At 45.2% G+C, this 22080-nt stretch overlaps 1 protein-coding gene across 4 annotated transcripts in view; it reads right to left on the reverse strand.

The window, feature by feature from the left end:
• ADAMTS9 (ADAM metallopeptidase with thrombospondin type 1 motif 9) overlaps positions 1-22080 on the reverse strand; it is an 85600-nt gene that overhangs the window by 45495 nt on the left and 18025 nt on the right. For 3 of the 4 annotated variants that reach the window (XM_042799415.1, XM_032985659.2, XM_042799417.1), the window contains 13 exons: positions 21249-21395; positions 20244-20385; positions 19925-20032; positions 15161-15306; positions 8272-8453; positions 8029-8165; positions 7299-7416; positions 6938-7033; positions 3971-4137; positions 3733-3862; positions 3017-3143; positions 1134-1344; positions 216-380 (listed from right to left, as the gene is read on the reverse strand). In XM_042799415.1, the coding sequence (XP_042655349.1) occupies positions 216-380; positions 1134-1344; positions 3017-3143; positions 3733-3862; positions 3971-4137; positions 6938-7033; positions 7299-7416; positions 8029-8165; positions 8272-8453; positions 15161-15306; positions 19925-20032; positions 20244-20385; positions 21249-21395 (1876 nt within the window). The remainder of the gene's footprint in view (positions 1-215; positions 381-1133; positions 1345-3016; positions 3144-3732; positions 3863-3970; positions 4138-6937; positions 7034-7298; positions 7417-8028; positions 8166-8271; positions 8454-15160; positions 15307-19924; positions 20033-20243; positions 20386-21248; positions 21396-22080) is intronic. The other variant, XM_042799416.1, reaches the window with a different exon arrangement.

Genomic DNA, 22080 nt, shown 5'->3' on the forward strand with positions numbered 1-22080 from the left:
ACCAGTGGTGACAAGGCCGGTGACTTTTCTGCTGGTCTCAAACCACCCCGTGCACAAGCTTGGAGAGATCTTCTGCGGGAGACACGGTGTCACCACGCCCCAGGGCACAAACAAAACATGAGGGGCAAGCAGGGACAGAGTTACCTCTCTGCAGGCACCAGCCCCTCAGGGTGGAGGAGCAGCAGGGGGAGCCCACCCTGGTGACCAGAACCTACCTCGGACCAGTCGCCAGTTTTCCACTGGGGGCACAAAAAGTCGCTGCATCGCTGCACCGTCAGCTTCTCCTGCTGACTGCACTTGCTGTCGTCCAGGACATCGTTGTAGGTGTTCACGCACATGGCTCGCCGCCGCCGCGTGCCCCCGCCGCAGCTCTTGGAGCACTGGGAACGAGAAACATTGAGTAAATACTTTCTGCCACTCTACTATGAGCCGAGAGCCCGTTTATTGCCTTTTCCCTCTTTGCCGTCAGGACGGTGAAGAGACTGCAGAAAACCTCCGGAAGAACAATTTGTACTTTAAGTAACAGGCTGTTATTTTATATATTCCTTTAAAAAGCTAATCTTGCTAAGCTTAATCAAATCTTGCAGCAATGAGTTTCAGAAATTCATTTCAGGTTATAACCCCATTATTACTTTTACAAGTGTTGCCTTTCAGATCTCCCAAATGGCTGTTGCTCATTCTCAGTTTAGGAGACCAATTCCCCCTAACCAGCCAGCCCCCCTTCACCGTGCCCTCCCTGGAAAGCCTCATTCTCTCTGTGCCAGGCCTACATTCAGGAATATTCCTGTTCGTGGAAAAGCTAAAAAGTGTAAAGGAAACAAACTTCAGAAGCCTTCTGCTGATGGTAACACGTCCTCCCCAACTCTAGGCAGCAGTGCTGGCTTTGATGAGAGAAGACAGCCAGCAGGGCTTAGCGTAATGAAGACAGACCTTGGGATGATTAAAAGCATAAATAAATTGCAGTGGAAAAGGAGTACCAGGCTGATTTGGGCTATAATGTCCTCCAGAAAAAGCAACAAAAGCAGAATCAGTGAAGCCACCTTTTATATATGTGTTGTTTGCAAAATAAAAAGGTTGACATATCCCTGTGCAAAGAGGAGACAGTGTTCATCGTGCCACTGAGCACCCCTTACCTCGGTCCAGGCCGAGTACCGCCACCCTCCCACGTTACAGTCTCCAGTGCACTTCTCCCTCGTACTTGGCTTGGGCTGGCTGTTGCAGAAGCGGTCGTCAACCTTCTCTATCTTCCCCTCCAGCCTGCTGTACTTGGAGCAGTAGATCTCCAGGGTGCGGTACCCCAGCCCACACTGGGCCGTGCACTCGCTCTTCCTTGCGACGTGCCACCTGAGCCGAGGAGAGCAAACATCAACTGGGAGGCACTGGGACTCTGCAGGTAAGGTGCTCAAGGGCGTTTGACATAAATAAGGAATATACGCTCCTGAACTGGAAGTTTTGGCTCTCTGTAATACTTCCCGATGTTTTGTGGCTTCCAAAAATCTGAGGTAATTAACCCTGGCATTGCTTTTTGCAGGGAAGGAACTGTCACCGGGTCCCTCTTACAGGCAGTAGAGCCACACTGTGACGCTGCGGGATCACGCAAGGCGGCGGGGAGAGTCTGTGGCCAAGCAAGGAGCAGGGCTTTGAAGGCTTTCCAGCCCACATTCCCCTGCAGAAGTGCCACCTCGTACTCTAAAAACTGAAAAATACAGCATTGGAAGATGATGTGCACAGGCCTGAAAGGCACTCCACACAGCAGGATGTCTGCAAAACAGTTTCAGCTCTCCAAAACATCAGCGAATGACTTCCTCCAAGACACGGAAGCCCCAGAGGTGTCAGCAGGGATTTGAGGTGTTCCCTCCCTACAGAGAGATTCCCACCCTGCTCCCTCCTTCCTGGGACGGGCAACAGGGGCTGGTGCTGGTGGCCCTCAAGGACCCACCTGAGGATATGTCCCTGCTTCACATCAGCCACGGCCCCAGCTCTGGCAAGTGATGCTGGACATGGGGCCTGATCCAGGGAGATGTCAGAGACCCTGGAGTCCACATTGCCCCCCACACCTCACAGGGGTGCCTCCCAGGGAAGGAGAGGCAGTGACGTCCTGGGGTCCTGGAGACCCCCGGGGCTGTTGCAAGCGGCTGTGTGGGGAGTGCAGCGCCCTGCTCCTAAGCTGAGAGAGCCAGCTTCAGCACAGCTAGGAGAAGAATAAGATCAAGGGGATTTGGAGTCAATAGCTCCTGAATGGCGGGAGCCCTCACATCCCTGCCTGCTTTTCAAACTCCTGCCTTTGCCCTTCTCAAGTTTCCAACCTGTTGCAATGGCAACAGCTGTTACCGCGACAACCCAACCTACAGCCCCTGTACAGCCCCTATACAGCTCTGGGTTTAACACAGCCAGAGAAACCCCTTGGGAAACACGGCCATCTGAATTGCTTCACCAGCAGCCGTTTAATGCTACCATATTTAAGCTCCAGAAAGGAAAACAGATTGCCTTTTAAAGGAAAATGGGTTGTGATTTAGGCCATGCTCCATCAATTCCGGCTCACCAGGAATTGTCTGAGGACAGCCCCAAACTCACTCTACACTTAAGCCTATTCTTTGCTTTAAGCAGATGATGATAAATCCAAGCCTTAGTTACTTTTTTTTGTTTGGAGCATATGTTTTTCCCTGTTTGCAGGCTGTTTGTAGGATGGTGCTGAGCATTTCTGATCCAGGCAGATGCAAATTTCAGGCACCGTATTGCATAGGGAGATTTTTCAACATTGGGTGATTTTTTTTTCTACAGTTAGCACTAATTTAATCCAACAAGAGAAATGTGAAAATGTAGAAAAGCGCCTCTCGAAACACAGCTGGTAGATGTCAATCCCTCTTGGTTGACAAAGAGGCAACTGCTAATCCTTTTCATTTTTTAAATCTAATACAGGCTGCTGAGAAAAAGAATTATGGTGAGAGGTGGAAGGAAAGGGGAATAAACAATAAATATATGCTGTAATGTATATACATGGCTGAGTAGAATGCACCTTAATTCACATTCTGTGCTACAAGGCTCAGTGACAGGGTCAGGCTGGGGAATTCGATCACATCGCTGGTCTGACACAGTGAGCTGATCAGACTCTCTTGTACACACGGGTTTCCTTTTTCGTTCTCCTACACAGAAAAAAATAGTACATTGTTTGAGTCACACAGAAAAGCAATCAAATCAGTTATTTCTCTCCTCTTATAGTAGCACTTAAGAGATGGTTAATTATGTTTTAAAATCTCTTTCAGAAACAGGGAGGGGGTTAAGACTCTCTAAGAGGAGCAGAAGGGGTTTAACACAGAGGAGATGGAGACAGGCAGAGCTGCAGCACACCTGCAAGGATGGGCCCTGGGTGTTTAGCAGGGCCGGCACTGGCAGGTGGCAACCACTGGACATCAGACCCAAAACCCGACACCTATGCCTCTTGCAGCCTTAGGAAACGCCACATAGCCTTTTCTGCACTTGAGCTTCCTCACCTGCGAACCAGGTTGCAAGGCTAACCTGGCTCAGGGGGGCTTGTGTAGGTGCTCTGATCTGAAACTGATAAGCAGCAGAACAGTGCTACACCTTGTACGATGTTATCTCCTACTACAGCCCAGGGAAACAATCCCATCCATAATGTGAGCATCGCAAATAAATCAAACAGAGAGCGATTTGACAGCATTGTCCTGATCCCAGATGAATCCAGGACAAAACTAAGCCTTCCCAAGCACCCACCTTGGCAGAGCTTACTGCAGGGCTGCCACGGGCCATACGCATTCCAGTAAAACTGCTGAGGTTTGTCCTCAATGGGGATATTAAATGTGTAACGAACATCAGGATTGTACAAATTGCCCACTGATAAAACCTGAGAGGAAAAAAGATGAAGCGGAGTAAACCAACAGACTTCACCGCCCACTGTTTTCAGTCCAGTAATGCTAGGCAGACTTTTCCACACGCACAACAGATACTTCACCTGAAGCGTTATTTCTTGCTCAATCCGATCTGTAGAATTAATCCTTTCAATAGTATTATCCGATCCACTGTATTCGATCACAGCATTCCCAACTTTGATTTCCCTTTTAAACATACTGACGACAAAGTCTCCATTTAATATAAAGTCTCCTTGACTGTTAGATAAGGCTGCATAGGTGCAAAAAACAAGAACTAAAGACGCAGAATTAACTCATACGTACATAATAACGTGGGTTATGCGTTCTCAGTGCTCCTTTTCATTGGGGGTGGGAGGAAAATCCCACTGGCACTCTCAAACAGAGAGCACGTAAAGAGAGCAGCAGAGCTCTTATAGACACTGTGCCTTCTCTTTTTTCTTCTGGAAAGCCTCATTAAAGCGAAAGCTGAATGCCTGAAGTTGTTGCTAAATAGTTCACCCACAACGCAGGGCAGAGAGACACCCAGAAGGCATGCCGGGCCGGCTGCTGTACGCAGCACACACAGTCTGTATCCCCTTGTATACCGCAGAAATAATCCTGCCCAAATCTTTTTGTTAGCCATGTGGATAGGGTGGCTTCCCTGTTGCTTCCAGGTGTGTTCCTAGGGTAAATGTATGTACCCGAATTGCCCAAACGCCATTTTCTAGTAGATAATTACAGGGAGTTTGGTCAGTATCTCCCTCTGCTCTCTCACTCTCCCTTCTCCCCCTCTGTACTTTTTATTATTCCAAATCTTAAGGTATGTGAAAGCACTGAAGGCTTAAAGCTTAAATGCTTTATAAAAGGAACAGTTTCCTGAAAACAGCAGTCTGCTGCACAACTTCACACTAATGCGATTATGTAGCTAATTTCCTAAGTTAGTTTCCCCACCATTTCACCCATCACAGCTACATTACTACAAAGCCTCTTTACTGAAAAAATCTAAACTTAACACCAAAACACCAAAGGGAAGGTTTTTACACTGAATGAGGAGAGATAATGAAGCAAAACACTGCTCAGTAGCAAAAAGACATAGATGATGAAAAACACACAAAGCAGATGCTATACTCAACCAAATTCCACACTTTGGAGGCTTTAATGTCATCAGGCAGTAATAAAACTCACTAAAGGATTCCTTCCCATTTACTGTATCTCCTACAACAGTAGGTACACATCTTGGACTTGATGACAACATCAAATTCCTCCTAAATTGTTAAGCAGCTACAAGGTTCACAGTACCGAGGGCCCAAGATTTCACACTCAGTGAGCTGCAAAATAAGTGGACACATGCACACTTCTCATTTGCTTCTAGTCAGGCCTAATGTGAAGAGATGCTTTCCCAGCAATATTAAAGCAACATTAAAGAAGATTTGCCTTCATTGCTTCCCAAGAAGATTAAAGGCCCTCCAAGAAGAGCTAAGAAGTTCTTTGGGGCTCCTTATGGGGTGAAACAGTTTGAAGAGGCACAACATGGGGAGGACGGTTTTTCTAGAAAAGAGGAATAATGAAACATACTTCCCTTCCCCAGGACAGGAAACTATCACAACCTCAGTAAGGTTTTCTTCATAATGATGTGCATTTGTGCTGCACCATCTCATTTCATTGTTGTGAATGTGCAGAAACAACGCAACGTGGCTGCAAGTGAACGGCCATGTGCGTGCTGGGACAGACAGCCTTGGATGACCCCAGTCTGGGAATGAGGACAGGGAGGATCCACTCAGCTTTTTGCCTGAATGAAGGGTCTGAAATGCCTGAATGGATGGCATTTCAGGGCAACAGCCAAAGCTGTGAGCACTATTTTCCTTTGGTGCATGATAGTCTTCTCTATTTGTTTCCTTTACCTTCTGTGGGCTAGGAACCACCACTCTAGCCTCCCTTTTAACATACCCAGTTACACCAAGCACTTGTGCTAAGCCCCATATTTTACAAAAACGCTCAAATGCATGCATTTTCCGAGATGAAACAAAGTGAAGTGCCCTGCTCAGAGATGAAAAATGCAGGATCCTGCGCTACAAGAGCGTAGTTGGTGGTGTCAGGCACAGGGCAAATATATAAAAGAAGAGGAACAGAGCTGGGAGAGCAGCCATCTCCCTGGGACCGCAAGGGGCCACAGCATGAGTCCCTGCTCCATCAGCAGCCTAAGAGCTGAGGGGCCCAAGTAGGACTTAGTAACAAAACCAGCCTTCAACTGGCTGGTGTAACACAAGCACACATTACGACTGACGTTAACTCCACTATTGAACCCAAAGAGAACTCTCTATGGAGTGAATTACTGATCAGCATGGTAGAAAAGAGACACGTGACCATGATAAAAGCATATGTGCATGTAGCAGAGTGTCTGACACATCATCACAAGCATTTTCATCTGCCTCTAGAGACATACCCACAGATTAGAGAAAACAGTGCCTACAAATGTCCAACAGCCAAAGGCCAAGTTATTGCTAGGTTTAAGTTAAACCAACGTCTTTGGTGGAGGGTATTTCTTTACAGTTACATATCACTGTCAGGCAGGGACAAACAAGGCTCAGTCTAAATGAAATCATAGTTATTATTCTCAGAGGAATAGAAAATAATTTCTCTTTGAATTTCTTTGTACACGTGTCTTTCAGGGTATAGCATATTTACTCTCTGGTCAAGGCATGGTGGCAGCAGAAATGTGTCAAGTTGTGATGAGGAGGCTCCAGCAGAACTCAGAAGCCTGTTTGGTTGCCAGCTTTGTGCCTCAGCTCCCACCCACAGCCTAGGCTCAACAGTTCTTCCCAGCTCCAGAGACACTCTAAGGGGATATTATAATCTGTGAACCTCCTAAACTTTGCATCAAGGATGGCATAAACAAAAAGAAGGAACAAGATAAGGCTGAATGAATAAGACAGACAAGATAAATTATCGATCAGAAAACACCTCCCTTAAATTAATTCTTCATCCTCCCTAGCAGAGAGCAGCCCATAGATACATCACCACAGTCAAACAATAAAGCAGATTTCTGGACTGAAACAAGGACTGCAACTCACCCAGGTAGTTGTCATCCTCTGGTTTCCCTGAGTAACTGTGCTGACGCACATCAATATTAGTTGCACCAGCTGGGATGCGGACCACAACGTTATAGCCTAGAAAAGATTTAACAGAAAGTCAAGGCTATTACACAGACATTTCATTTGCTTTTTATGGGGGGGAAGGGAAACGAGCAAAATTACCTCACATTACACAAGCCGATACTTTTCATTTAGGGATAGCATAAATAGTTATAAAATGGAATATGCTATAGCTAGAAGGATTTTGCATTTTACATCAGTGTTTTTGTAGATTAAGTGTGGTAATGGGTTTTATAGACCCGCATTTTTCACTATAAAGTTTTTAGCAACAGATTCTTACCATAATGCACCGTGTTAAATGTGCCTGCAACAGTTTTGCATGAAGAATTATCCCCACCACAAACACCACATTTATCTCTTCTTGCTTTTGAATTCAGCACATGATCGCATCCAGCTTGCTTTAAGAGAAAAATTGAAAAAACTAGATTGAGCAAATACAGACTAGAACAACATTTACAAACCTCCCAATTAAGGCACACAAAAGCTTTGTATGCAAAAGGCTGCTGTAAGACAAAGTGTTTTGCTTCCCCACATTTTTCTGCTGATTTACAGTGTGGCCGTCCCACACCATTTTCAAATAAAAAGTGAGGATCAGAACTGCTGTTTGCACCAGGCGATGCCTTTGCTAGAGAAAACTTCTTGCATCAATTGTTCCTGTAGAGGAAAGTGTGAAAAACAACTGTGAATGGAAATGTAAAGTGCTCTGGGGTCTGATCAGGAAGAACCAGGGCAGAGCACAGAAGGAAGCATCATTCAGATTCAGGCTCAGACCTCCACAGCCCTCATTAACGTAGGGTAGATGTACAGACATCCTCCACGCACGGCTCTTCTGCAAACGTGGAGGTTGGCACAAGCCTCAGACCAGCCAGAGCTTATGGAACCTGCAGATGCTGCCGGCAGCCCCTGAGCCAAAAGGGCACGTCAACAACCGGGTGGAGCAAGGTGCAGAAGTGCCATCCTGCCATGTAAAACTGCAACCACCCTTGATAAAGAGAAGGGAAAATACTTGCCCGGCAAAGGCCCTGCACGCAGATGTCATTTGTGTCGGGGCCGCAGGGCGTCCCGTCGATGACGCGATCCCGCAGCTGGTAATACGCCGTGTTTCCCGCCACTCGGCAGAACAATTTGCACCGATCCTTCATCAGGACTGGGGATGGGAAGGAAGAAAACCAGAAGCACGTTATCCAAACGCCATCACCCCGACGTGGTGTTGCAGGAGGCAGGATCCACATCCCCCCACCCCTGACACTTACTGCCGCTGTATTTGGGAACCCAGCGCACGTTCGTGGGCAGCCCGTTGATGTTAAAGTGCTTCCCGTCGAAGTCGGCGCACTGTTCATCCCGGAAATCCTTCATCAGCTTCGAGCATGGTTCGGTGTTGCAGGATTTAAACTTCATGCGACGACCCACGCAGTATTTCCCACCATTTTTAGGCCTGCAGAAACAAGAAGCAGAAGCTGACTAGGATCAGGCTGGAAATGAGATGCAATCGCAGTTCTTCGACCCGTTCAGCACAGTCGGTATTTGCAACACCATTCTGATGGCTCTACGTCTATGCATGTCTTTAATTAATATCCCAAGCTGACAAGCAGGAAAGATTATGCAGGCGTCTAATAAAAAAGACCATATATGTGTTGCCAAAAATGGATGAAAAAAGGGAATATTTGCTCTCTGATGAATGCAGTGGTAGTGAGAGAAACCAGAGAGAAAGAACATCTTCCTCCCCATCTGAGTATTTAGTTTCACACTGAGGGATCCCATATGGGACCATCTCTCCACAACACCATCAGTCCTATGGATTTGATGTCTGAGAGTTTGCATCTGATCAAGTGGCTTGCAAATAACTAAACATCATGGCTGAAAGGAGAAGGGCTTCTCTGCAGAGGCTGAAAGGCCAGGCAGCACTTAGTCCTTCAGGATTTCTAGACCCAAATGATAAAAATGGTAATGCTAGACACTTTTAAACAACTTTATCTCCATGTATTCTAGAAAGCACCAAAGACTGATAATAAATACTATACCCCCATTTAATAGTTGGATGACTCTAGTATGAACTGGGGAGAGTGGTCTGATGCAAGGCACATAAAAGCCAGAAGATAAGCCTAGGAGAAATTGTCATTTTGAATGTCCCAACTCCTGGATTCAGGGTTGTAGTCATAAAACTATTTTTGTCCTTGTATGTAGACTGAGCCTTTGGCAAATAACAGCTCACTTCAGGGACCAAAAAAGCAGAGGCCAGCAGAAGGCACTATTCTGGTGAGGACTCATTTTCAGCTATGGTAATGCTGCAAGGAAAGTACCCTTGGGATACAAGCTATCCTATTTGCTGTCTGTTCAAAGGACAATTCTTCTAGGAACTCAGGTAAGATTTCATATGCCCATATACATGCAACATTCTATGTATATGATGAATTATAATAATAAAATAAAAAGCAGATGCACCATGCTTTAGATGTTCCAAAAAAACCCCACCATCTCTGCTGCTCTTCCCTGAAACTTCAAATTAAATTGGGCGGGCATGGTGGAGGCTTCTACAAGTTACCACCATTAATATGCACAGCAAAGTTTGCAGTACCACTCAAGCAACTTTAATTGTCCTTATTTTTACAGAAGGAAAGATATTGCAATATGGATGAAATATTGTCAGGGTCAACTTAGGCAAAGCTGTAGTTATCCAAAAATGAAAAATTATACCAACTAAGACCTGCAGTCAAGGGAGGTGAAGTTAACACGCATCTCAGCTATCAGTATGGGAAAGCCTCCACCGACTGAGGTTACCCCAGCATCTCCCTTTAACAGACCACTTCAGAGGAGTCAGTGGAGGGCAAGAGCATCCTGAGCAGCCAGAGCCACTGTGTCCTGACTATGTTGTGCAGGGGTACGTGCACAGAGGCAGAGAGTGGCCCTTGAAGCTCAGGACGTCTGTGCCCAGGTCCAGCCTTTGCTGCAAAATAACCACTAAACCTACATCTTCTACCCAGACCCTGAACAAAACAAGTGCCTGTGCTAGTAAGAAGCGCAGATCAGAAAAGCAACTCGCCGGGCGTTGAGGTCCTGACACCCACACCTCCTGACATTCAGGGCTTTTCTTCAGGATCAGCTCTGCCTCGCCCTGGGACCAGATGCCCGTCAGTGCCCCAGGGCTGCTGGCAGATCACATCTTCCCTTTGAGCCTCCTCAGGAAGGAAGCTGGTTTGCACACATGGAGACCCTCCAAAATGTGATCCAACAAGTGATAAACGAGAACCACCCCTGCCCTCAGCACAGAGATGCCCACTGTAAGGTCTCCACATTGCATGCAGCCAGCGTCTCCTAACACAACAGTGACAGAAACCCCCTGCCGATGTATGGGGGTCTCTACACACAGTGAGTTAACAAGTTCCTATGGCTGAACACATTTTTTTTAGCATCTCCCCTAAAAAGTAACAATTTTTATAAGCACCTCTGCATTTTCTCCCACAAATAACAATTCTTCACTCTTCCATTTGAAAACTATTTGCGACTCAAGTAGCAGAGGTACTGTGAACTAAATGGGGAGACAGAGGCACAGAGCAGCTTGCACATGCCAGAAGATTACCTGTAAAGCGGGGAAGGGTAGGCAGACTTCCCACCACCCCATCAGCACCATGCTAGGGATGCTCACAGGTTTGACAGGAGTTGCCTCCTCCAGCAGCTGCAGGCGAGATGCAGAGCACCACCAGCTACACACATGGGATTTCTCCTGCCAGCATCCTCTCCTCACTAAGATTATCACTGTTGTGGTGCAGACCCCTCAAATCTTATCCTAAATGCCAAGGGGTATGATTTATCTTTAGGCACAGCCCACAGCAATAGCTGGTAACATCAGCTCTACCTACTCTGAGGGAAGTTCTCGCATACCATCTGGAAACTAAATGTGGGTCACTTGCAAAGGTTTCTGGTGCTTGCAATTAAGCAAGTACCAGTGATAAAAAGCCCAGGCAACCACACAGCACCCAGTGCAGACTCTTACTTACAGATTGACTTTACACCACTTCCTAAGTGGAGCAAATTTAAACCCAGTTTCTAACAATTTAGTCTATTCCCCACCTCGGTATGACAAACAACTTGAAATAATTTAACTGATTACGCTTAGGACTTCTCCAGAGCCAACCCAGTGCAGCAGCCCCGCGGACACGTCCCGGACTCCTCCTGCCTCGCAAGCCCAGGGTGATCACTGGGGGTTTCCCTGCCAGACCCCATCTCACAGACTGTTCCCATGCAGGCACATTATCTACCTCCAGCTACAACGGGACAACTCGACCATCTCACTACATAGCACAAGGGGAAGCTTCTTAGCTGTGGCAGCAGCATGATTCAGACCTCGGTGAGTCTGAATCATTCATGGGAGAGTTAACAGGATTCATCCTTTTCACTTTGAAAGAATTGATACCACAGCAGGACTATTGCAGTTTGACAAAGGCTCTAAATTACACAAACCCTTAACAGGGCATTTCTTTAAGAAAATTACAGCATTTTTATGGTAACCACATTGCTTCCAATATAAACCAACTTAATTAAAATGAGACTTTTAAATATTAAGGTAGCTAAGAAGAACATGCAGAATCCTTTTTTTTTTAAAGGGTATGTGTAACAAAATCCAAAGATCCCAAGCTACTACATAGCATCCTTTCCTCTAGACAAGATCCATGAGATTGAGATAGCATTAAACACAGACTGAAGGATGTTAAAACTTGCCATCATATTGCAAACTGTCAGCTTCATAACCGTGACAGTAAATCTCCCTGCAGCCAGTGTTTGGGGCTGAAGCACACTCACACTTCTGACATTTCAAAACAGCCCCAAACCAGCCTGACAGTTTTAGGGTGTTTTTAAACCAGTATTGCTTTTTTTCACAGAGTTTGAGTAAACAGAAAGAGCTGACCCTGAAAAATAAGTCAGCCTCATACAACTTTGATTTTCAGTGTCAGGAAGAAATACGGATACTTCCCACTACATAATATTTTTATGGATAATCATCAACACTGTACCAGAGAGACAGAAGGGAAAGCAGTGCATGCATAGAAACCTCCTTGTTATGCCTCGATTTCCCTTCTCTCTGAATAATCTAACAGCCTGTGTGGACCTGCTTTCAATCTAGCATTGTTCCCTTTACAAGTTCCTGCACACACCCCAGCTTTGTTGCATTTCTCCCAGCACACCAGAATCTCTCAGGATATGGAGGACAGACCTGAGGAACAGTGGAGTCTTATCCCCACTCCCACCCCAAGAGGTCTTAAACATGCAATGCTTCATGCATCATCTGTAATTACTAGCCTTGAACGTTTTCACTTGGAGACCTTGAGGCAGCACCCAACTCTCAGAGGTCCAAAAGCACTAGGCACAGGCACCTCGCCAAGTAGCACTGATTTGGGGGTGCTTTGCACATGCTCAGCCCCACGGACCGCAGCTCTGCCTGGGGGCATTCAGCCTGCCACAATGAAAGGCCCCTGGAAAATTAACTGTGGGGCCCGTGTGTTCATCTGCACATCTGCTTATGTGCCTGTGCTCATGCAGTGGCTGCAGAAAAATCTGTGAAGCTCTAGTGTGCACAGATCAATTTGAGATCTCCTTCGTAGCATCCCGGGAAGCCCTGGGACCCGGAATCGGTACATGGGCTGCCAGTGGCCAGCACAGTTATCTACAGATGTGTTTACACAACAAGCTCAGACAGCTTTCAGCACAGGTGGATACTTTTGTGATGGACTAAAATGCAGACGTGCTCCGACTCGCATCCAGAGATAACATTCCCCCATCCAGAAAGCCGTTCCTGAAAGCAGGGCTCCTGGTATTGACATCGTATGAAGTATGCCCTTTCCTCATAATTCTGCAGCTATGCCTTGCTTTGAAAACCAGGGCTTGCACCACAGACCCTGTACGTGACACACTGCAGCCGTGGGCTGTCTCTACCAGCCAGCCTTGCATTTCCAAGTGGGCAATCTTGGTGGGAAGAGTCTGGTCTGGTTAGCTAATACATTCCCTCAGTGTATGTCAAAACACAGTCTGCTGCCATTTCAGAGGCTTACAGCTCTTCCTACAGCCCGACAAGATACTCATCCACGTAGGTATCAGAGCACATTACAAACAGAGGCAGGAGCTGCAGCCTTATTTTCTGTACCATGGTGGTGGGGATCATTTTCAATGCCGGATTTAAACACAATATTTTATTGGCATGCAAGATCCTACTCCAGATCCTTGTGCACAGCTTTAAAAAACTAAACCACCTTTGAAAATAACAGACTTACTGAAAACTATTTCAGACCTTTCTCAAGGTATCTGGGTTGGTTTTCCTGCCTTCTACAATAGAGTAGAAACTGTATATTTTTGGAGTATTTTGGAAAGTGGGAGAGGCAGGAGAGTACCCAGCAGTGTCTCATCCACTTGCACCGTCTCAGCAGCCCCATGATAAAGGAGATGCAGATGGTGGGATCCCACGCTACAATGTCAAATTACAGAGACAAAACAACAGATTTGGTGTAAAGCTCTGTCAATTGTGCTAGGACAGACAACTCCAAGCAGAGACTTTGTGAGGGGTTGGAGAAGAGGCCAGTGCCAGTTACATGGCTGTTGAAAGGGGGGGCCTGAAGATAAACACTATTCATGATAAGCGCAGGGGATTTCACAAGCAGCTTGGTGCTAAGCATATTTAGGTGCTTTTACAAATCCCAGACAAAGCAATATGCCTCACAATGCACCAAGACACCAAATATAAGCTATAAGAGACGATGGAATTTAAAATCCCTTGGCTAGCCTTTAGGATAAAGGAGATCTTCTATCACAAAAAGCCATCAGTCCAAACAGATGCCTCTCCAGTAGATGGGTATACATCTCACTGACAGCATCCAAAGGTTTGGCATCATAGCTATTTTTGCATGTGGAAAGACATTTTATTTTTGTGTCTCCATGGCTACTGGAAGACCATACAGCATGTGCTGACTCAGCACAGCAAGACAAGAACTCCTTTGGACTTGTCTGTTTTTCAGCCTCATTTTAATTAACGTGCTAGTATCCTATTCTGTTAACCTCGACCCTTCTCTTCTCTTTTGACACTTGCCCAGCCGCGTTGAGCCAGTCTCTCCTGTCATTTTGCCACTGATGCCACAGGTACAAGTTCTCCTTTCTCCCATTAGCAGTGATGAAACTGTCACTGGCGCATCGCTAACAGCAATTTCCTTGGCAATAAGACACCCAACACCAATGATGAGAAAGTGGAATGAGCCTGCTCGATCTTTTTAAGATCCTTCGGTCCAACCATCACCACAGACCCCTCTCTTCTCCGTGTCTAAGTCCCAAATGAGAGCCCATAAAGCATCCTACTCTCCCCTTCTTGCTCTCGTGGATGGAAAGGCAGCAGTTAAATAGAAACCAGCAGTTAAATAGTTCACAATTTATGTAAACAGGCTGTTTTCATACCAGTTGCTCAACCTATTACTAATATTTCGCTGGCCACAAATTTGTCTCCTCGAAGCCCACAGCAAAATTCCCTGCCATTTCAAAGGGTGCAGGATTTTGCATTCCAGGCTGACGGCAAACATTTTTGAGTGCCACTTTTTAATGGGGCACAGTTTTCTGCTGAGGTTTGGCTAGTCTGCGTGAGCTGACATGTAACTGTATAAAGGATCAGCTGCAAAAGCAGCCAAAAACTGCAAAATCAGCCAAAGCTTGAGTAAAATGGTAGAAAACTGCATAAAGGATCTGGCCTGTAGGAACAGCTGCAAAAGCAGTCAAAGCAGGGGCAAAATGGTGAAAAATGCATAAAAACATGGCTCCTTCCCTTCTCTGTCCTTTCTGATTCACAGCTTTGGAGGAAAAAAAAAACACCTTTGAAAGTGGGACCCCAGCTGTGCCTTCCCAGGAAAACAGGAGACAGTAAAACCCACGCAGATATTAGCTTTTTCCTTCTCTTTCCATTGAAGGGATCCCTTTTTAGTGCACTTTGCCCACAAACCAAACCTATGACAATTTTGTCCTGGGTTCCCGTGCTGCCTCATCCATGCCAGGCAAAGCCACCAGTCCCTGGGGCACATGTGGTCTGGGCACAGCCAAAGGGGATTTCAGCCCATTTGGGCAACCCAGCTGCTTTTCCTCATTTCACCCACCGGTGCTTCCCCTCCGTGCACTTACTCGGGCCTGTTGCACTCTCGTATCGCCGTCTTTATGCCGCCACCACAGGTTCTCGAGCAGGTCCCAAAAGGGCTCCACGTCCCCCATGCTCCATCTATCACGGGCGTCTCTCGCTCTTTGGGCACGCACATCCCAAACCGGCAGTGCTGCATGCAAAGAAAAGAGATGGGAAAGGTGGGTCTGCATCGCTTTTGCATTAACGAGTCGACCAACAGTGACCAACCTGGATGGCAAGACTCAGGCTTACTTATTTATCAACCACAGGCAAAATACATCAAAGATTTTGCAATCAAATAAAATTGAACTTCTTTACTTTTTGTCTGTTTTCCCCATATTTTTTTCTCTCTGCACCCTTAAATGGAGAAGTGAAGGCAAAGGGCTGAGTCCACAGGAATAATTTACGGGAAGAAGACGGAGGACAACAGCCACCACTGAATATGCCCTGTTTACTGGTACCAAGCAGCACGGCAATGCTCGCTGCACTGGCTTTTCAAAAAGCTGCTTATCTGATTTCCTTGAGAGCAGCAGGAACTGTACCGTGTCAGGGGAGGAGAAAAGCAATTGGGAAATACACCAGGGAAAACTCAAACCTCCCCACAGCTCTACAAGTCGGGGAAAGGAAACCTCCAAATCCAAAGGGCAAATAAAACAGAAAAATTAATTCCTCAATCCAAAGTATTTTTTTTTTTTCACTCAGCCATAACATGGGGTTTGCCAAGCCCTTGGCCTACACTTCTGTTTTCCAGCTATAACTCTTGTTTTCTTTTGTTTGGAAAACTGGCTTAAATTATCTTGGCAAGTTCCCGTCCTCCATTTTTATGGTATAAATTGTGTCCCTTTGGGGTATGTTTTCTGATTTGACTACACAGACTTTTGGAGAGGTGAGATCTAAGGGATAGTCACTTTCCAGCCCCACCAGAGTGGATGGAAAAGCATCCCCCAGACCTGTGAGAGCAGGGTCACTTATCAGTACTCGCTAAAGCAGATCTAAACCCAGAGACATGCTCATCTACTGGCAGATGCCTCAATCTTTGCAATTACAGAAAGCCCAAACAGTGCTGATTGCTCACAGATTAGAAGATGTTACAGACTTAAGGAAGAAAACATGTAGTGCATCATTAAAATATTCCCTCGCAATATTTCTCTGCACCAGATGCTGCTCAATCAGGGAAACACCTGATGGTCTTTATGGCAACAGGGTTGAATTCACTGATGTGCCGTGTTTTTCCAGTCCTTTCACTGTTACGGAATGAGGTTCTGTCAAGACACACCATGAGTTCACCCCCTTTTTTAGGCATCCATATGAACCACCTCAGAGAAAGCTATCTAGGGAAACAGAGCAAACTCAAGCTATCATGTGGGTTGTGCACCCAGTGCACAGGACAGTGGCTCTGCAGCACCTTTGGCACCTTTTGCCCACGACGGCTGGCTTGTCCTGTTGCTCTGCTGATAAAGAAAGCTGATCTCAGGTGTGTTTGCCTATGGGCATGGTTTGCAGGACGGCTGAACAGCTCATAGCTTGGGACCTATGTGTGGTGTTTGCACAGAGATGAGCATGGTCTCTAGATTGCAATGTGCCCTGGATTTGCTTTCATCTGAAGAATTGATTCCCCAGATAGAAACTAGCTGAAAAATATCTGCTGCAGTAAAGCACATGAATAAAATAAGATGAAATGCCTGTGTCTTTGCTGCAGGACAAACCCTTGCGATGCACAACTCCTGGAATTTAGAGGATTGAAAAACTGCAGGAAGGGGACCCCTGTGCCAGCCCTGCACAGGGACAAAGAGGCCTGACAGCTATCATCAATGCACAAAAATACATGACACCAATCCAACAGTGCTGTCCTAGTGGAGCACTTCTCTTGGCAATGTTGATGCTCACAGCTAAATATATAACCACAGTCACGCTTGGCACCACTGACCCAGAGAAGACGACTGAATAGCTAACTAGTGAATGTACACAGCTAACAGACCGTGACATGACCTATATGTCTCCCATCCGACAGTTGAGAATTAACCAGGAAATCACCTACATCTCGATGTTATTAAAAATTGGGGGGTTGGAGCTGATGGTAAATCAAAGAGGGGAAAAAAAAGAGCAGCTGTTTTAAAAAAACAGTAAGATTACCTTATGGAAACACAATGGTGTTTCTTAGAACCACACTGTGAATAGCCTGGCTGCATAACCTTCGTGCCTTTTGTATTTTAAAAATAATTTCTGTGTTGAGTTACAACAGAAAAACTAAAAAGCCTGCCAGGGTTCTCTTTCCTATGAGTTTACAGATCAGAGAATGAAGAGAATAAAAGAGTTCTTGTCTGGAGCAAATTCAAAATAACTTAGACACACAGTTGAGCAGGAGAGCAATGGCAGGGACCGGAGACACTACAGCAGACTTTCCTTTCCTTTGTCTTGCCACTGGAGCCCCAGATAATTCACCAAATCCAGCTCCCATCCTTGGGCTGACTTTGGCTGAATAGATTAGCAGGGGGCAGACAAGTGCTGTGAAGCTTCATGCATGCATAACATATATGCTACCTGCTGCCATACGGCAGGAGACAGAAATGATTACTATTCGTCTACTCTTCTTTTACCACCCTTTAAACAACCCTGAAAACCACAAGAGATAGAGGCCCAAGTTTACGACCCTCTTTATTTTCTTTCAGTGATTTATTTCCACCCGACAATGCACCAGTGCTGTGAAACACTGTAAACCGTCACAACTGGTGCTTCAGCAAAGGCCAAACTCTGGGTTGGGCTTATTACTTGATTTAGCGATACAAAATTCAGTGTCCTCACATGCAAAATATGCATAAACTAACACTCCCATGTTGTTTTATTGTCCTTGCTTTAAGAATAAATTTAGAGACTGGATAAATCTATATCCCAGTAGTTTTAGCTAGATTTTTTTTAGCTATTCAGGCTCCCTCATTTCCAAAGATATCTCCATAAAAAATGGCATGGTATTTTCTCCATCTGCCAACCCATATATCACAGGCTTTAAACATGCAGACTTGAGGCAAGGCATTAGTCAGCAAGCAGCAGTTTGATGGGGCTCCTGGCCACAGCAGAGTGCCAAGACAATGATTTATTCAAAATGAAAAGCACTCCAGACACACACCTCAGCCCTTCACAAGCCCAAGTAAACACTGAGAAAGAAAGAGTTTATCACGATCCAAACTTAAGCTTGAATTAGACCAACACACAGATACAAGAACTACTCCATAAAGCCTTTTTTTAGGAATACATTCAAATGCCTGAACTTGGATGGACTGAATTAGCTTTTCTTAAGAGCCCATCTGCTCTCAGCTGAGAAGTTCAGGTCACACATGTCTAATTTGTCTAAACTTATCAAATTGTCTAGATTTGTGGACCGAAATGTTTTTGCTTACATGGTCTTTATTAAGAGCTACTGGACACTGCCCCTCAGCTGACATGGGATAACTCTAAGGAAGTGTCAAGCTGCTCAACTGTAGCTGTTTGCACATCAATCTGGTCATATCCAGGGGTAACAGATGGTTTGATGGAACAAAATAGTGGCCCATATTTTTGGAATTTCAAGAAAATTGTTATTACTGAGCATCCAGTGGTGAGCAGATGCCATGCTCACAGAGTAGTTGAAGACACAAGGTCTCAAGTCACAGGGACGCCAGAGGTGCCTAAGGTTTATCCCGAGTCTCAAAAAAAGGTAGGATTTTTCATGAAAGCATGAAATATTGGTGCACCACTGGCTCTAAGGAGTGGCACAAGAATAGGATTTCCAAGCACGTCTAATGCACATTCTCAACAATACAAACGCGTTGACTGTGATTTTCCTTAAGAAAGGAAGGAAAACTGATACATTATGCCCATTGTCTTGAAGGAAATCAGTCAAGTGTTGTTGAACAATTGACTTTTCAGACACATGCAACAAAAGGTTAATTACCAAGGAGATCCACTGCCTCTATGGAAAATTATATCTAAAATAGCATCCAGATATTTTTATTAAAATGCATTTTAAATTCTATGAATTAAAACGTTGACTCTTTCTAAAGAAAACTTTAACTGTTGTCCATTAATAGACAGAAAAACATTTTTTAAAGCTGTACCTTATAGAATAACAACACACTTTTTTCACTAGACCCAGATGGAGAATATTTTTGTTAGAATTTCTGTTAGGATTTTTCTTCAAAAGCTTCAGTATCTCAGTAAAAGAAAAATAAAAATGCTCTGAACTATTTTTCTCCAGATCTGGACAACTAAAAGCTAAATACTTATTCTAGAAACCACAATGCTAGCTGGAAACTAACATTGCACATGGAAATCAAAAGTTTCTATGAATCACTGCCAAAAATGTTCCATACAGAAAATGTCACCCAGTTCTATATTTTACTCTGAAGTTGTCAAGATGAGAAGCCAGTTGGCAAGTTTATGTTACACAAAATTACTAATTGCTCACACCACATAGGAAATTTCTAATAAAAGCCTAGGGAAGCTTTTCAAAAGTTTTGCTCAAGAGTTCACTCAAGGGCATTAATTTAAAAAGATAAGCACTCCAGAAGGAATACCTGCTTTAAATGCCAAGCAACTGATTTTATTCACATTTCCTGGGGTAGAGCTGAACCATACACATCAGGCTTAAAACAGTGTGCTGCTTTGGGCTTCCACCCTTGCAGTCAGAAGCTGTGCCCCATACAACCAGCCACTGAGATAAGATTTTAACTTATATGTTTAGTCTGAACCCTAGGAAACATAGCTACGAGGCAAAACCACCAGGAATTACAGACCTTTCCAGGCTCACATTCTGTACCATCAGCCCAAGGTGTGTGTTGAGTACGACATCCCTTGTGTGCTCCATCAATGTTAATACACCAAAGTCGTCGACACTGCATCTGCTTAAGTTATTGAAAAGATCAAAATATTAAATAAATATGTGCCATATGCCTTACCAGATAGATGATTCTTTATGAAATTATCCCCCCAAGATTCATCATTAACTCACAAGCTTGACAATAATTTAATGGCTTATGAGCTTCCCATTCATCCAAAGAGGCCTTATTTTGCCCTAGCAACACCATGAAAACCAAGGTGTGGAATTTCACTTACCATATACGGGCACACTTGAGATCCGGGTCCAAAAATTAACTCACATTGTTTGTTGACATCATAAATCAGCCCTGGGAGCTGCTGAGGCAATGTGTAAGTTCTTGATGAAGGTTCATCAAGCAAACACTCCCCATAACCAGTGCTACAAAACAAATCAGAAAAATGGTGTTAAACAGGAGGCGACGAGACCAGAACCCATCGTTGCTTACCTGAACTAGCCTTAGGGCAGATGCGTACCACGTTGGGCATATTTAACAAGCAGTACAACAGCTACTGCTCACTCAAGCATAGTAGCACAGGAGGGTGCGTTACCCATTCGCCACCACCCCTGTGCTGTGCTAATGACCACCCATCACGGTGCAGTCAGCTACCCCAGCAAAAGCATTTCTGAGTGTGCATGGCCTGCATTTAGTTGCTAAGCAAATGCTGGTACATATTTATAAAGAAAATCATTGATTAGGAGAAGAACTGCCAGCTCAACCGAGCTCCTGGATTTGCCAAACACCATCGTGCCTCTCGTTCTGTTCCCCATCACAACCCATGGGAAGGCATCACAGCAAAACGGGTGATCACTGTGCACCAAGCTGACCTGCGGGCTCCTGGAGCAGTGTTCCTGCCGTGGACTAGTGCCAGGGCTTTATCTTGACCTGTGGAGCAGAAAGGCAGATTTAATCTGCCTCCTAAAACACAGCTCTGTATCTGGGCCACAGGGCTTGGAAAACTCACTCTTCAGGTTCAAGGAGAACGCACATTCCTTAAAAGCAGTATCCATGGGGGAAGACTTATTCTTCCCCATAGAGAGGTCTGTCCTTGCCAGCTTATCATGAGGCTGAACTGGCAGGGACTGGATGCCAGGGGTGCATTCTTGCTCTATGTAAAGGATGCATGCATACACAAATCCCTCTCATTTCTTCCAAACCCTGCACACTAGGACTTCAGATTAACTGATGAACCCCATGGGACGCATGCACATGTAAAACCAGTGTAACACATGCAAGGCCTTACTCCAGAAATTCAGTGATGTATTTCCTACTGCATTTTGACCACATCCAGGGATTGGTGTAGAAGTTCAGTGTTGGTGCCATGACATGCTGTTGGTTTTTACCTCCATCTTCTTTGCACTTATGATTGTCATCGTGTGGCATGTTAAATCTAAGAAAAAAACAGCAGTGAAAAGTACAGTCAGTTAAGTGGCAAATGTCAACTATTTAGCATAGTAAGAGCAACAGTGTGAACTAAATGTAAGCAAACCCATGAATTTTTCATAGATATGCTACTGACAGATCTTACATAATAAAAGTACTAATACACACATACTCATTGCTCAAATGGGGTTCCTAGCACTTGTCTTGCAAAAAGCTACGCAGCACCTCAGTAAGCTCCCCACACCATGACTGCATATATTTAGCCAGACAAGACCTCGAGGGAACCTGGAGTAAGATGCAATTTCAACCGCAGTTTCCTTTTCAGTTTGCAGTTGTGATTCTGCAGGCAGGCTGGAGTTTGGCCCCACCTTCATAAAAATGGCAAGTTCTCTGGAATTGAGCCAAAGAGACAAGAGTTGCTCTGGGGGAATAAGTTTCTGAAGGAGATGAATGACTGGAGCCCACCGGTCACTGCTGCCTGACATCCTTCGTGTACATTAGCAGTACCCTATGTTGGCTGCAAAATGTTTTCCAACGCAGTTGAATAGCTTGGGCCACGCTGATCCTTCATGCTGTTGCCTAAATAGGGTTGCACTGGAGATAGACTTGGCTCCTATACTTTTTGTGGTAGGTTTATAAAATGCCATCAAGCATCAATATCAGCAGAAACCCACGCAAAGTTTGCAGCACAT

Source organism: Tyto alba, unplaced genomic scaffold, assembly GCF_018691265.1.
Source record: "Tyto alba isolate M040663 unplaced genomic scaffold, T.alba_DEE_v4.0 Super-Scaffold_3, whole genome shotgun sequence".
Taxonomy (NCBI): domain Eukaryota; kingdom Metazoa; phylum Chordata; class Aves; order Strigiformes; family Tytonidae; genus Tyto; species Tyto alba.